This window comes from Heliangelus exortis, chromosome 7, assembly GCF_036169615.1.
Source record: "Heliangelus exortis chromosome 7, bHelExo1.hap1, whole genome shotgun sequence".
Classification (NCBI taxonomy): domain Eukaryota; kingdom Metazoa; phylum Chordata; class Aves; order Apodiformes; family Trochilidae; genus Heliangelus; species Heliangelus exortis.
In genome coordinates this window covers 12,732,570-12,747,746 of record NC_092428.1, presented here as the reverse complement: position 1 = coordinate 12,747,746, position 15,177 = coordinate 12,732,570, and the positions used below count along the sequence as shown (strand labels likewise).

The window sequence follows — 15,177 nt, the reverse complement described above, 5'->3', positions numbered from 1 at the left end:
ACAAATATTAAGCCTAAGATATTCTTCTAGTAATTACCTTGTATTCAAACTTCTTCACCAGGTCTGGGAAAAAAGACACTTTTTTTGCTACTTTCTTTCCATAATACTCCTTATATTGCAAGATTTTCGATTTCCATGCAGACAGCCATAATTTCCATTAATAATTTCCCAAAAGTTTTGGGTTTGACAGACTTCAGCTGGTTCTCCAATTACCAACTCAAGAAAATGAGCACTACAAGGAGAAAATATCCTGGGAAATATCACCCAGATGCACAGCCCACCCCAGCCAGACCCAAAACTTGCATATGAGTGCTGACAAGAGCATTTCTGTGCCATGTGACCATTTCATGGTTAATAAAATAACATTGATGAAAAACAATGGTATTTGTTTCATGTGTACAGTCCACCACCTACTAAACAATTACTTTGGACCCAAAGAGAAAAAGCAATAATGAATTGACACCAATTTCTGGAAGCCATGCTGCATACAGAATAACCAGTGAAGAACATGTAGGATGCTAAGTATAGCCCATTTTTCAATATCTATTGGTTTAGGAATAAGGTTGATGACATCTCTAAAGCTGCCTCATTGGGCAGATGAGAGCAAAATATTTATCAGTGTTATCAAAGTACTCATTTTTAGACATGAAGGTACTTAATCATTTGTAATTGAAAATCCACTAAATAATTTAAGGCACATAAAAATGTTATTTACTCCCAGGTCTTCTAACAAGCTGAGGGCTTCCACATGCAAACAGATGCACTGCAGTGAAATTCAGGTGTTTCTTCTTAGAAGAGTGGGGAAAAAAAAAAAAGATACAGAGGCTAAACAGCAAGTGATCTGTCAAGAAATTATCAGGTCACTCACACATTTGAAAAATAATAAAGGTAATAATCCTCCTTTCACAGAGGACTTAAAACATGTTACAGCTGGACTGGAGTTCCAAACTGGGACTATCTCCAACTGGATTCTTCATAGAGCTGAGTACTTCTGGCAGCTCATAGGTGGTTTTGGTTCAGGTTGGGCTGCACTGCCACCCCTCACCTGCATGCCACCAAGCTGGGCAAGTATCAGGGCTATCTCCTAGTCCCCATGATGACATCAGGGATATCTTTTAGTCTACAAGATCAGAGGCTGACAGAACTCTCTAGAACGTCTCTTTACTTAATTAATCCCCTACCAGTCACAACTGCTGCTCATCACTGATCATTGTGAAACAAAATATAAACATGAAGAATAAACCATGCTCTGAAAAACATCCAAAATTTCTCATCTTCTTGCAATTGATTGACTGACAGCTGAGTATGAGCCAGCAATGTGCCCAGGAGGACAAGAAGGCCAATGGCATTCTGGCTTGTGTCAGAAATGGTGTGAGCAGCAGGACCAGGGAAGGGATCCTGCCCCTGTACTCAGCACTGGTGAGGCCCCACCTGGAGTACTGTGTTCAGTTTTGGGCACCTCTATTCACAAAGGACATTGAGGTGTTGGAGAAGGTCCAATGAAGGGCAACAAAGGGGGTGAAGGGTCTGGAAAACATCCCTTATGAGGAGCAACTGAGGGTGTTGGGGCTGTTTAGTCTGGGGAAATGGAGGCTGAGGGGAGACCCTATCACTCTTTACAAATACCTGAAAGGAGGTTGTAGTGAGAGTGGGGTTGATCTCTTCTCACTGGTGACAGATGACAGCACAAGGGGAAATGGCTTCAAGTTGTGTCACGGGAGATTTAGGTTGGCTATCAGCAGAAACAGAAAGGGTTGTTAAGCACTGGAACAGGCTCCCCAGGGAGGTGGTTATCCAACCCTCAATGGATTTAAAAATTGTCTGGATGTGGTGCTTGGGGACATGGTTTAGTAGTGGGTCATCAGAAATAGGGTAATAGGGTCAGGCTGAAGTTGGACTCTTGAAGGTCTTTTCCTGAGCAATTCTATAATTCAATGATCTTCCTGAGACCACCAGCTTGGTTAGTCTCATCCTATAAAAAATAAGGATATTTCAACTGAATACTGTTTTGTGGGTATTTTGCTTTTTTTTGCTTGCTCATTTAAAAATTAGAAATCTCTGCAACTCAGATGCAGAATTGCTGACTCAGCTGAATTCTGGGTTTTGTTGTGTTGTTTTACCCCTGCAACAAACACTGAATCTTTCTTTCCTTCTTTCCATGCAGGGATATACAGCTATATTGCTACTACTTTTCGACTTTCAGTGCTGAAGAAATTGTTATTCTAATTTCTTCCTACACAAGAAAGCTTGAATATTCCACATGTCTACCTGGGGACCTGCAGAATAGATTTTACCTGAATGATGTTGACTTGAAACCACTACAATAGAATAGCTTGAAAGAAGAGGGCAGGGATTTAAACCAAAATAAGATCTTGTCCCTACTGAGATAATGAGAGTATCTTTGAAGGCTTTTCTTAATGATGAAGTCACTACAGGGAAAAAAGGGACATCTGTGGCTTTGTTCTCTTCTGAAACGAGAAGGTGTTTCAGTGTTATATCTCATGTAGTACAGCAATCATACCAGTGAATTTTACCTCAACAAGAAAACTCTTGAGTTGAACTGGAAAAAAAAACAAAAAAACCCCCCCCAAAAAAACCAGGCAAAGAAAGTCAAACACTTCAAAATCCTCAACACTCACAGACATCTTTCTGCTCTTATCAATCTGTGGTCTCTGTGGTTCCCATTTCCATACCTCCTGGTCCAACTGTTTCCCACTACATGCATTATTTCCACCAACCCCTACACTGTCCTGTGGATGGACCTTAGGGATGAAATCACTGTCTGTCATCTACTTGGGTCAATTATCAGCTGCCAAATGCAGATGGGCAGCAGCAGGGAAATCACAGCATACCCCATGGAGACCCATTTTGGAGTGCAAAGCAGTGGTCTGTGCCAAGAGGGAAGGCTTATATTGGACATAAGGAAATGTGCAATAAGGGTGCTGAGACACAGGAACAGGTTGCTCTGAGAAGCTGTGGCTTCCCTCATCCCTGGAAGTGTTCAGGTTGGATGGGGCTTGGAGCAGCCTAGTCTAGTGGAAGGTGTCATTGACAATGCAGGGGGGGTTGGAATTAGACTATTTTTAGTGCCCCTTTGAACACAAACCATTCTATGATTCTAAGATTCCATGACATGAAAATGAGATAGTCTTATTTCCATTTGTATCAATCCACAGAGGACACTGTGACCAATGCTATCCTCAGGGTGGTCCAGGGGCTGCTGTCTTCAATCCCCTTCATGCACTTTATTGCAGCTGGCTTGACTGAAATGCAAAAAAACCCCACACTAATTAGCATTACAGACTCACAGAATGCTTTGGGTTGGAAGGGACCTTAAAGATCATCTAGTTCCAACAACCCTGCCATGGGCAGAGACACTTTTGACCAGACTACATTGCTCAAAATTATTCCTCCCCCTTCCTCAGCCTCTGAATCTACAGGAACATGAGACTTTTGCCTTCTCTTCACTTCTCCCTTTTTCTTGTGGTGCATTGCTTCAATACAATTTTTCCTTAGATTAAAACATATTTGGTCAAAACTAAACTTTAAAAATGTCTGTCCTATCCCTTTAATTGCTTTAGTAGTATACACAAGGGACCACAGAGACTTGATTGTGGCTACAAAAATAACTCATTACAAAAAAGTATTTAAAAGAAATCTTTACCTGGCCTCTTCTCTAGGGGAAGATGAGACAGACTATTTCTCTTTAAAGAGCAGAGGTGAACTGACAGTTTGATACCATGGCACATCAGTTCAGTTCTGCTTCAGTGCCTGCTCATGGGGCCGTGGTGCAGTGAAACCACTTCCACCTCCTCAGGCTCTGCTGACTGCAAACTTCCTTCGAGACAACCTTCAGTACAAACTGAATTTAAAGCAATGTGGAAAAAAACCAATCTGACGAGACAGACAAGATTTTGTGTCATTTCCGAAGCCAAAACATGGCTTTTTCCCATGCAGGGCTCCTGAAATACCACAAAACCCATATCACAGGCTGTCTTCATACTTTATGAATTAGCCTGGGAGGTGCAAAGATTTCCTGAGAGCTCCTGTGGGCATACTGGGAAGCCTCACCATCTGCAGCCTTATGGGCAGCTTCTCACTTAGAGCCACCCCTAAAACATCCCCACAACTGCCCAAGGCAATAAAACAGCCTTTTCTTAGTGCCTACCTTTAGCCAGCCCCACCCACCGTGCTTCCTGCTATCTCATCCACCCTCCAGTTTGCCTCTCCAAGGCTGCTCCCATCCTCCCCTGCATGGGAACTCCCTGATGCTCTTGCCAACTGTGTCGAGAGGTACCAACAGACTGCAGGGCAGACAGTGTGACACCCATGTGCAAGAAGGATGATCCAGGAAATTACAGGCCTGCCAGTCTCACTTCAGTGCTGAGGAAGCTAATGGAGCAGATAACCCTGAGTACTATCATGGGGTACGTGCAGGACAACCAGGTGATCAGGCCCAATCAGAATGGGTTTACAAAAGGCAGGTCCTGTTTGCAACCTGATGCCCTTTCATGGCAAGGTGCTATGCTCGTTGGATGAAGGAAAGGCTGTGAATGTTGTCTGTCTTGATGTTAGTAAGGCATTTGATGCAGTCTCCCACAGCATTCCCTAAAGAAACTGGATGCTCACAGCTTGGATACACTTTGCTGGGTTAAAAACTGGTTGAAATGTAGGGGCCCAGAGAGTTGTGGTCAATGGAGTTGAATCCAGCTGGCAGCCAGGCACAAGTGGTGTCCCCCAGGACCCAGTCCCAGGGCCATTCCTGTTTAACATCTTTGTTAATGACCTGGATTAAGGGATAGAGTGCATCCTTAGGAAATTTGCAGATGACACTAAGCCAGGTGGAAGTGTTGATCTACCTCAGGGTAGGTTCTACAGAGGGATCCAGACAGGCTTGACTGATGCACCAAGGACAATTGCATGAGTTTCACCAGGGCCAGTGTTGGGTACTGCACTTTGGCCACAACCACCTCCAACAGTGCTATAGGCTTTGGAAGGAGTGTCTGGAGAGCTGCCCAGCAGAGAGGGACCTGGGGGTGTTGACTGGCAGCTGGGTGAACATGAGCCAGCAGTGTGCCCAAGTGGCCAAGAGGGTCAATGGCCTATAAATTACTCACAACAAACCTTTTTTTCTTACACCTTGTCTGTGTGATTCTTTGCCAACGAGTAACTCCCAATGGGAACAAAACTAAACCACATCAAAACTCCTCCTGGGGCTGGAGGATACACCTTACAGATGGTTAAACAGCAAATAAATAAAAAGTAGTTGAGAAAGAAACAAATAAAATACTGTACACTCACAAAAGAGGTCAAAAGATGAGGATGGCAGATTCACTGTATTTTTTGATAAAGTAAACAAGTGTCATACCTTTTTAAAAATTCCATATACTCAGTATGCTTGATGAGGCCTGTCCTCATCATTATTGTTTGAAAACATTGCCGATCAATAGCCCAAAGTTTCACATTTACGAGAGCTGGAAAAAAACAAGACAAGGGGAAAAATGTAATTAGAAAATGTCAAAACTGACAAACCTATTGTGAGCTGCAGAGAAGAACAAATTCATTCATAAGAAAGCATGAAAATGGGTACAGACTTCAAAACAATAACATAAAAGTCACCCCCCAGACAATGGGTTAAACTCGCACTAAAATGATTCCCAATATCTGAAATATTAGCTGTAGTTCATGGGCTTTTGGGAAAGTGGCCTAAAAGCAACTGTGAGATGAGAAGAAATCAATGCAGGCTGAAAGCAAGCAAGAAACAGGTTCAGTACATCCCAACCTGCAACAAAGCAGTGCCTGGAACACCCAGTGATGGAAGCAATATTTAGCATATTACCCTATTTCCATGACAGCAAGATTCATTAAGATTTCATCCTACTCCCAGAGTATATGACAAATTTCTCTTTGACCTTGAAAGGTGTTCCAGAACCAAGTCTGGTTACATCCTAATGGCTGAACACGCAATTTAGGAAGTTCTGAATAATATTTTTTTAAATTTAGTTTTCAGGTCTCTGACAAATTCCAATACTTTAGTCTTAGGCATCATAGACTACACCATCTATTTTAAAAACAGAGTCCCACTTAAACTCAAACAAATCAGATTACCATTGTATAAAGGGCATATACTCAAAGAAAACAGTATCATGGGAATGGGATGAGCAGAGCCCCAAATGGTTCAGATTTTCATCTTAGATGTGGCTTTGACATTTGCATTAACTATAAACGTTGCCATATACGGTTTCCAATATGGTTTCTACTTAGACAAACATATGAATTGCAATACTCTTACAAAATCCTGCACTTGTATTGATTTTTTTTTTTTCCTGAGAGTAATTGCAATAAATTCCATCTCCATGCCCCCTTTCCCTACAGGAAACATAAATGAGCAGAAAGACTTTCAGTAAAATATTTACAAATATTCTCACCAATAACAATCAAAGAAATTGGATTTTTCAGCCTCTCCTCATATGGTAGGTGCTCTAGTCCTCTGATCATCCTTGTGGCTCTTCTTTGAAGAGATGCGTTTATAAGTACCATGAGATGAGAAAGACATATTTGGGATATATACCCCAACGTAAGTTTGGCCATGAATAACTGCATTATAATGGGTACAGATAGAGGTGATGCAGAGATTTTCTTATCTGTCTCTCTGAAATAAGTGTGTGTTAGATGCCAAAAGTAGAATTTTCTGTGAACTGCCCACTGTAAGAGCAGATCAGGTTTGGGACCATCTGAAGAACCTGAAAGTGTACAAGTCCATGGGACCCGATGGGATACACCCACAGGTACTGAGGGAACTGACAGATGTGGGTGCTAAACTGCTCTCTGTTCTATTCCAAAAGTCATGGCAGCCCTGTGAAGTGCCCACTGACAGGAAAAGGGGAAACATAACCCCCATTTTCAAAAAGGGAAAGAAGAAAGATCCAGGGAACTACAGGCTGGTCAGTCTCACCCCTGTGCTTGGAAAGATCATGGAGCAGATCCTCCTGGAGGCACTGCTGGAGCAGAAGAAGAATGAAAAGGTGATTGGGTATAATCAGCAGAGCTTCACCAAGGGCAAATCATGCCTGACAAACCCTGTGGCCTTCTATGAAAAGGTCACAACATCCACAGACAAGGAAAGAGCAACCAACATCATTTACCTGGACCTGAGCAAAGCCTTTGACACAGTCCCACACATCCTGGTCTCCAAGCTGCTAAAACATGGGTTTGATGGATGGACCACTTGGTGGCTTAAGAACTCGCCTGATGGCTGCACCCCAAAAGTGGCTGTCAATGGGTCCATGTCCAAAGTGGAGGTCAGTGACAAGTGGAGTTCCACAAGGATCAGACTGGGACTGGTCTTGTTTAACATCTTTGTTGGTGACATGGACGGTGCATTGAGTGCACCCTCAGCAAGTTTGCTGATGACACCAAACTGTGTGATGTGGCTGACACACTGGAGGGAAGGGATGCCATCCAGAGGGACCTTGAGAGGCTGGAGAGGTGGGCCCATGTCCACCTCATGAAGTTCAACAAGACCAAGTACAAGGTCCCCATCTGGGTCAGGGCAATCCCAAGCACTGATATAGGCTGAGCAGGGACTGACTTGAGAGCAGCCCTCAGGAAAAGGACTTGGGAGTGCTGGGGGATGAGAAGTTCAACATGAGCCATCAGTGTACAGCCCAGAAAGCCAACCAGATCCTTGGCTGCATCAAGAGCAGCCTGGCCAGCAGGGCGAGGGAGGTGATTCTGCCCTTCTGCTCTGCTCTTGTGAGACCCCACCTGGAGTACTGCATCCAGTCATGTACATGAGTTAGATCCCTCTCTACACCAGAATCACCTATTTAAGTAAAAAAATGTTTTCAATAAAAACTGCCAAACTTCTTTTTCAAAAAGAGATTTTGTTCCTACTCATTCACCTGGACAACCAATGAAAATATATCCTACTTTAACAGGTGGAAACACATCCTCAGGGATAGAGTTCTCTGTACTTTTAACAGAGAATTGCAGTATTTTGTCTTTATACACCTCCTGAAACCACAGCGCTATGTTTTAGACTGCATTTTTTATCTGGTCTTTACTGAATATACTGCCTTCAGTTACACAGTATTATTTTGGCATCAGTGGGGGTATAACACACATTTTCACAAAAATTGGAAAAAGTATTCAGATTTTCTCCATCTATTGCACTAAATAATAAGAACTGTTCATTGCTGGTCCTCTCCAAGGCTTAGTAATTCTAATTTATAATACTGCTTTCATGCCCTTAGAATGCTGAAAGACAAGGTTCCTGCTCTTTTGCTTTTTTTTCCTTGTGAACCAAGCAGCTGAAAATCCTAAACTTCAGGCTCAGATCTGAGCTACTCCTTTTCTCTGCATTGTGTTCTAAGGTGGGGGAAGCAGCTATGTTTTTAAGTGAAAAAAGTATTTATAAAGGAGTAACATAAGCATTCTGTTATGTCTTCAATTATATGTTAATAGAAATGGGGAAGTCCCTGCTATGATGCACCTTAAAACAAAGCCTAATTCTGCACAGCATTACTGGGAACCCATCTTCCCAACACAGACTTTTTGCAAAGCCAGGTCAGTAGCAAAATGTCCTTTTAGCCACAGTTAGTGCAGCAAACCTTTCTCAGTAAAACTTCCCAAGGTGCTTTAAATCCCTGAGACAGCAGATAAAATCCCTGAGAGACCAGATAACAACCACCAGAATAGTGCCCAGGTAGCTGTATTATTTTAAAATGAAATGCAATATTCATACATCCCTGCAATCTTTTAGCATCTTTCCAGGTTTTTACATGCTTAGTGAAGCTTTTCCAAGTTTTTCAAGGATCACCAAATCAATCATCCCCACCTCAAGCCCTCTTGAGGAAGAAAAACCTCATCACCTCGCTTTTGCTTTTAAGCTTTTTTATTCAAATGACTATTTATTTATCTGCCTGGGATAGGAAATAAACAGTGGCACCTTCTTGTTCTTGGGGCCATTCTGGCAGCAAGGGGATGTAAAAATTCCATTCAAATGGAAGCATCCTTCCCCTCGGTTTCAATCTGGCAGTGATTACTGAGCAAATTACTGGAGGGGACAACATAGTCATTTCCAGTTACTTGTATTTTGTCAGGTGTACTGGACAAAATGCTGATGAAAAGCACATTTAACTAAACAGAAGGAACACATGGAAGTGTGAACACACCATGAATCATGAACAGAACCCTACCAGGCTCCGTTTTGGGAGCAACGGAGCGATGCAAAGGGTAACTATTTAACAGCTGAAGGAAGAATTTCTTTCTGTATTTTCATATGTTCTATCTTAAGTTACCAATAATGACAGCAACAGTACAATAACAACTTCATCCCTTTTCTGAAAATGTCCTTTCCCATAACTCTCCAGGGGGGATTTTGCCAAAAGCCATACAAAGGAGTATTTTTACATTTGGCCAGCGGAGAGACAGCATTCAAGCAGAGACAGGTAAACATTTAAATATGCTCCTTCTCTCATTCAGTTTATAACCATATGTTCCTAAACAGGGACAGCGTGTTAAATTTATGTTCAGTAATAAAAAATGAAAACACACCCACAGAAACAGCCTAAAATATTCTTTTTGTGAATGGAAAAAAGAGCAAGGCATAAATTGAAGTGAAATAAGAAAGAAAACCCAAAAGCAAGAAACTTCCAGAAGGTCTAATGCTAATCATAATGACAGAGCACGGGATGAGCTTTATGCTCAACACCAGCATTACAGCACCACTTCCCACAGTCAGTTTTGGGGTGCAGTGTAAGGATGGCCCCAGACTGGCCCTTGGCTACAAACAAGGGCATTATTTGAGAGAGCAAGCAATCATGAGACACCTTACAGGAGGATGCTGCACCCATCTGTGCCACCTCTAAGCCACGTCTCAAGCCTTGGCAGGTGTTGCTGAGTGCTCACCTACACAGTGTATGTAACAGTAAGGTAACCTGCTTTTTGCAAAAAGGAGAAACTCTTTTTCTTTTGAAAACACAGATTCATTCTGGTTGGAAAAGACCTTTATGGTCATCAAGTCCAGCCATCAACCTAACTCTTCCAAATCCAGTGCTAAACCACATTCCTAAGCACCACGTCTACTCAGCTTTTAAACTGGTTCAGAGATGGTGATTCTACCACTGCCCTGGGCAGCCTGTGCCAGGGCCTCAAATCCCTTTCAGTGAATAAATTGTTTCCAATATCTAACCTAAAACTCCTCTGGCACAACATGAGGTCATTTCCTCTTGTCCTGTTGCTTGCTCCTTGGGAAAAGAGATCAACCCCCATCTTTCTCCACCCTCTTTCCAGGGTGCTGTACACCCACATACCCATCAGCTGCTCCAGACCCTTCCCATGGGCCATACTCCAGCACTTCAATGTTCTTCTTGTAATGAGGGGCCCAAAACTGAACCCAGGATTTGAGGTGTGGCCTCAGCAGTGCTGAGTGCAGGGACACAATCCCTGCCCTGGTCCTGCTGGCTGCACTATGTGCCATTCACACATTCATAGTTCTCAAAGCACTGAACCACTGTCTGGAACCAAGACTGTTGCTGACTCACAAAAATGGACCTTTTTTCATACTGACTGGATAAAACCTTCACAAGCAGATTAATGGGCAAGTCTCAGAATTGTACAGCTTTATAAAGAACTGGTCAGGGCTGCTGTTGAAGCACTGGTCACAGAGGTGATTAATGACATATTCAGGTTATGTGAGGAGGAAACAAAGCAGGAAGGCTATGAATCAATGGAAGAGCTCCAGACAGTTCATAGTTCTTTGCAGTGAATGCAGAAGACTCTGGATGTCTCAAGGAACCACATATATATTCTACAGGAATAGAACAGGCCTGGATAAGATCAAATATGACTAAGAAATTGTTAGAAATGTTTTTTAACAAGCTCTTTTCTACAAGAATAAAGTAATCTCTAGTATTAAAAATTAATGAATCAAAATTTTAGGGGTAGTGACACTAGTGACGAAGACCATCAACAGAAAACTGGGGCAAATAAAATGAACCAGGTTTACTGTAGAAATCACTTGGTGGAAATTAAAACCGTGCTTTCTCTTCATCTTCAGTAAGAAGCCATTAAGTACAGTAACATTTGACATTTAATTACAATCAACAGAATGCGCATTTGGGTTTACTGAGGTTTTGGTATGTTATGCTGAAGAACATGGGCTGACTCTTTCTCCCACTGCAGTGACTTGGCTCTGGGGAGTCACTAAAATACTCTACATAAATTAAAAAAAAAAATTAAAGGATCAATTCATCCCACAGCCCACATTATGCTGTTACTATTCTTTGAAGGGATGCACTTGGCGTCTGAAGGAGACCTTTCCCCCCCATTTGGACCTGTGATTTGAAGGAAGAGCTGGTCCTATTCCAAGCTTTCCCTATATCTCCTCAAGAAACATCTTTCCTATTTGATTCTTTTGACCTGGATGATCCCCTCTGTGAAAAACTTGTTTCACAGCAGGAGAGGAATGAATATGTATAAAGAAATGGCAACTGGAGTTTGGTTGACCTGTGTGAACCCTGAAGCCCTTGTAAAGCTTCAAGCCAAACCTGGTTGACTTTAACTGGGAGGATTTCACACTTATTCCTTCATCACACAGCTTATAACCTAAAACACCTTTTTAAGATCAGCCAACACCAATCAGCCAGTCCTAAGTAAAATAATCTCTATCAAATACTACGTAGCATCCCAGGACTTTTCTTGCCAGAAGAGTGAACTGAGTAACCCAACCTTCTGCCCTAACAATCACCCTCACCCAACTACACGTCTCCAAATGAATTATTCAGGAATAACCCCAGCTTGGGTCATTTTTAGTAATTTAAGGCCCTTGGTGTTTGTCCTTTATTTTACGTAACAGAACTCCTAATCTTTTTATTACCACACAAAAATATCTGTCCTTTCTGAAGACTCACAAGTTCTTGGCATTAGTGAGAAGTTGTGAAAAAGATTAATTAAGCATTATAAAAGTCTTTCATTGTATCTTTTTTTTCCCTTGGAATTTCAAAACATCCACATCATCTGTAGTACAAAACCTGCTAATTAGATATCCTAACATGCTCTTTTTAAGCTATTTTACATGCTCTTTATTATGTCATCTCTTATTCATCCTTCCTGTGTAAGTGTAGCTCTGTTCCTCTTGCATACCTATGACACAGAAGTTTTTCTAGGTTTTTAATTAAACTTATCTTGTATGAGCAAGAGCTCGCAAACAACCTAAGAAATTGTATTCATTATAGTACTGAATGTCCACATAAAAGATGAAAGCTGAAATAGCTTTCCTGAAACTTGCTTAGGAAGAATAAATTCAGAACAATTCAAAAGACAGAAAAAATACTTTTCAGTATTATTTTGAGTTTGATATCGAGTGATGTGTGTTGGGTGAAACTAATGAAAAATTAACAAGGGTCAAACGCAGGTTAGGAACCTAAAATTTAGTTCCTCCAATTCATTTAATTCAATGAGCACAAAGGAGATTGAAGTAAAATATTTCCAGTAATTAGTGAAAAAGAGGAAAATATCCAGATCTCTCATGAAGGTGTGAGATTAAGCCTGGGATGGAGCACCCCATTGGCATGCCAAGATCATAAAAGCCCTGTGTCCAGGAGTAATGAGCAAAGTAAAATATTCACCTTTTAGAGACACACAGATCAGTTCTAGCTTGCTGCCTGAAGGGAGCTCCAACAACAAGGAAACTGAATATACCCAGTTATAGAAGGTATCTTAACATTGCCTTAATTTGAAGTGGGAAGTATTAAAAAAATGAAGCTGGCTTGAGGGACCATTAAAAAGCAACTCAAAAAATAACCATAAAGAGACAACACAACCTGGACAAACACCCTGGTGTAGAAATGAGCATCCTGCAAAAAAGGTGGGGCAGCCTCAGGGGTCTGTAAGGGTGGAAAGGGTGGAGCCACTCAGCTGCTGGCAAGCAAAAACTGGCCTGAAGAATTACATGAGACTTTGAGGTATTTGGATGGAGAGAAAAAAGGTCCTAAACCCAGAGGAAAATCCCAGACAGCAATTCCTGTGGCTCTTGGAGTCCGGCCAGGATCACTGCCAAGGGCCTTATTGAAGAATCTGGAAAAGTATAAATACATTCCCCAGGTTGTTCTGTTTGTTAAAGCTGTTGAGGCTGGACAAGCATCCCTTTGATGGGCCTTCTGCTCAAAGAGCCTCTTTTATACTTCTTATTCAAAAATACACACAGTTTTTTGTTCACCCTGAAAAACAATCTTGGGAAGCACAGTGGTTTGGATAGTTCATAAAAAAATAAATACAGGCATGAAAACACAAACCTACAGGGCAGTAGGATCAATTTTTAAGATGGACAAGTTTAGAATTAGTTTGACTACTCAGGGGAGGTAAACATTTAAAGGAATGATTGAGGTCAGCAGTCAGTATCCTAGAGAGACATACGCTTGAATATTGTAATGGGGCTGAGTCTTTCAAGAATGACTGGAAAACACAGAAAGGATTTTATGGTCCATTCAAACAAAAATGCCACTTTAAGGAGCCAGGGCTGCCAGATGATGTCTGCTTGTTAAAATAATAAAAAGAGGAGCTCATGTAAAGTCTTCTTTTAGGAAGAAAGGTGAAGCACTTCATAATAATTATGCCTCCCAGCATTTGTGAAAGCTATAAAACACCATATATTGCTATAAAGCACCATATATTAGTATGGAATAAAGGCCAAGCATCTCTGCCACTGCTGGCAGAAATCTTTGCTGGGGCTTCAGCTCTGCCAAATTCACCAGTGCTCTGGTAGATATGCCCAGCTCTTCACCTCCTTAATAAGCTCTTGTACTGCTCCAGTGCTACCTGAGGCAGTGCTAACACCTACAACCAGGTGAAGTTACTCTCTTTCTTCCACAGAGCCATCCCCAGACCTCTGGCAATCATAGGAAGAGGAAAAAATATGTCTTTCACTTCCTGGCAAGGTCCCTTCCTTCATTCTTACTCCAGGATCTCTCACCAAGCTCTGTGACAGATGTTGATACTAAAAGGCCTAAATGAGGAGTTCCAGCTTCACCAACTGATTTTTACCTAAAGGACAACATCATACACCTCTAGGAAATCTATTTTCCACTCTGAGTTGTCAAGCATGGTTTTGCAAGGAATACAGTTTTTAAAGAGCTGTTCAAAAGCATCAAATCATTAATTTACCACTTCCCCCCTACCCCCCAAGCTTTACATGGCTATTTAGCTACAAAAGCATCTCCTATGGCCATCTGCTCCTGAATCAGAGATTGGCATGAAGCCAGGTGGAAATATATTTACACAACCAGATGCTCTCACTTACCATGCTGCACTGCAAGACACTTTAATTAATGGGTAACAGCAGTAATAATAAGAAAAGTGCCATATATCTCTTCACAAGGTAGAATGAACTGACCAGAGGCATCTTTGTGGCAAGATGCTTTTTCTTGATTGAAAAGTTAATTAAAGTAGCATACAGTACAGAATAGAGGAGTGTAAGTTTTCTTCTTTGTGTAACAAGTACCAAAATACAATTATATTAATATTCTCAGGTATCCCTAAAAACTTCTTAGAGCTCCGGGGGACAGAGTTAGCTGCAGAAGGTGACGAAATCCCAAGGATCTTTCTGGTAGGAAAACACTTTTGAGATCATGAAGTTCAACCATTAATCCAGCAGTCAGTGCCACCACTAAACCATGTCCCTCAGCACCATTTCTACACAGCTTTTAAATTGCTCCAGGGATGGTGACTCCACCACTGCTCTGGCCCTATGCCAGGGCTTCACAATCTTTTGGGGGAAGAAATAGTTTCTAATATGCAATATAAACCCTTGTCCAGATCACGGATACAGAATATAAGATATTAAAGACAACTGGACAACTGAGCCCTGAGGAATACCACTTGTGACCAGCTGCCAATTGGATTGACCTCCACTCACCACAAGAACATCCTAATGGTTTAGCTGTGCTCAAATAGCATGGAGTGGGGACCAGTGCCTCTGAATGCCACTTCCACTCCTCAGGGCTATTATGTGTTTCTGCCCTCAGGAAAAGCTGTGTTTTGGGTGACTACATCTATCAAACAGATTTAAAACCCATGCAAGACCCCATCCTGAGGAAGCAAGACATATCCACCTGCATATAAAAAGTCAGAAGACCTAAAGCCAGAGATTTCAGAATCAGAGGATGGTAGGGGTTG

At 41.8% G+C, this 15,177-nt stretch overlaps 1 protein-coding gene across 5 annotated transcripts in view; it reads right to left on the bottom strand.

Annotated features, from left to right (window-relative positions):
- The window catches only part of PRKG1 (protein kinase cGMP-dependent 1), a 426,892-nt gene that overhangs the window by 148,445 nt on the left and 263,270 nt on the right, over positions 1-15,177 (bottom strand). For all 5 annotated transcript variants that reach the window (XM_071748882.1, XM_071748881.1, XM_071748883.1 and 2 more), the window contains one exon: positions 5,369-5,474. In XM_071748882.1, coding sequence (XP_071604983.1) covers positions 5,369-5,474 — 106 coding nt within the window. The remainder of the gene's footprint in view (positions 1-5,368; positions 5,475-15,177) is intronic.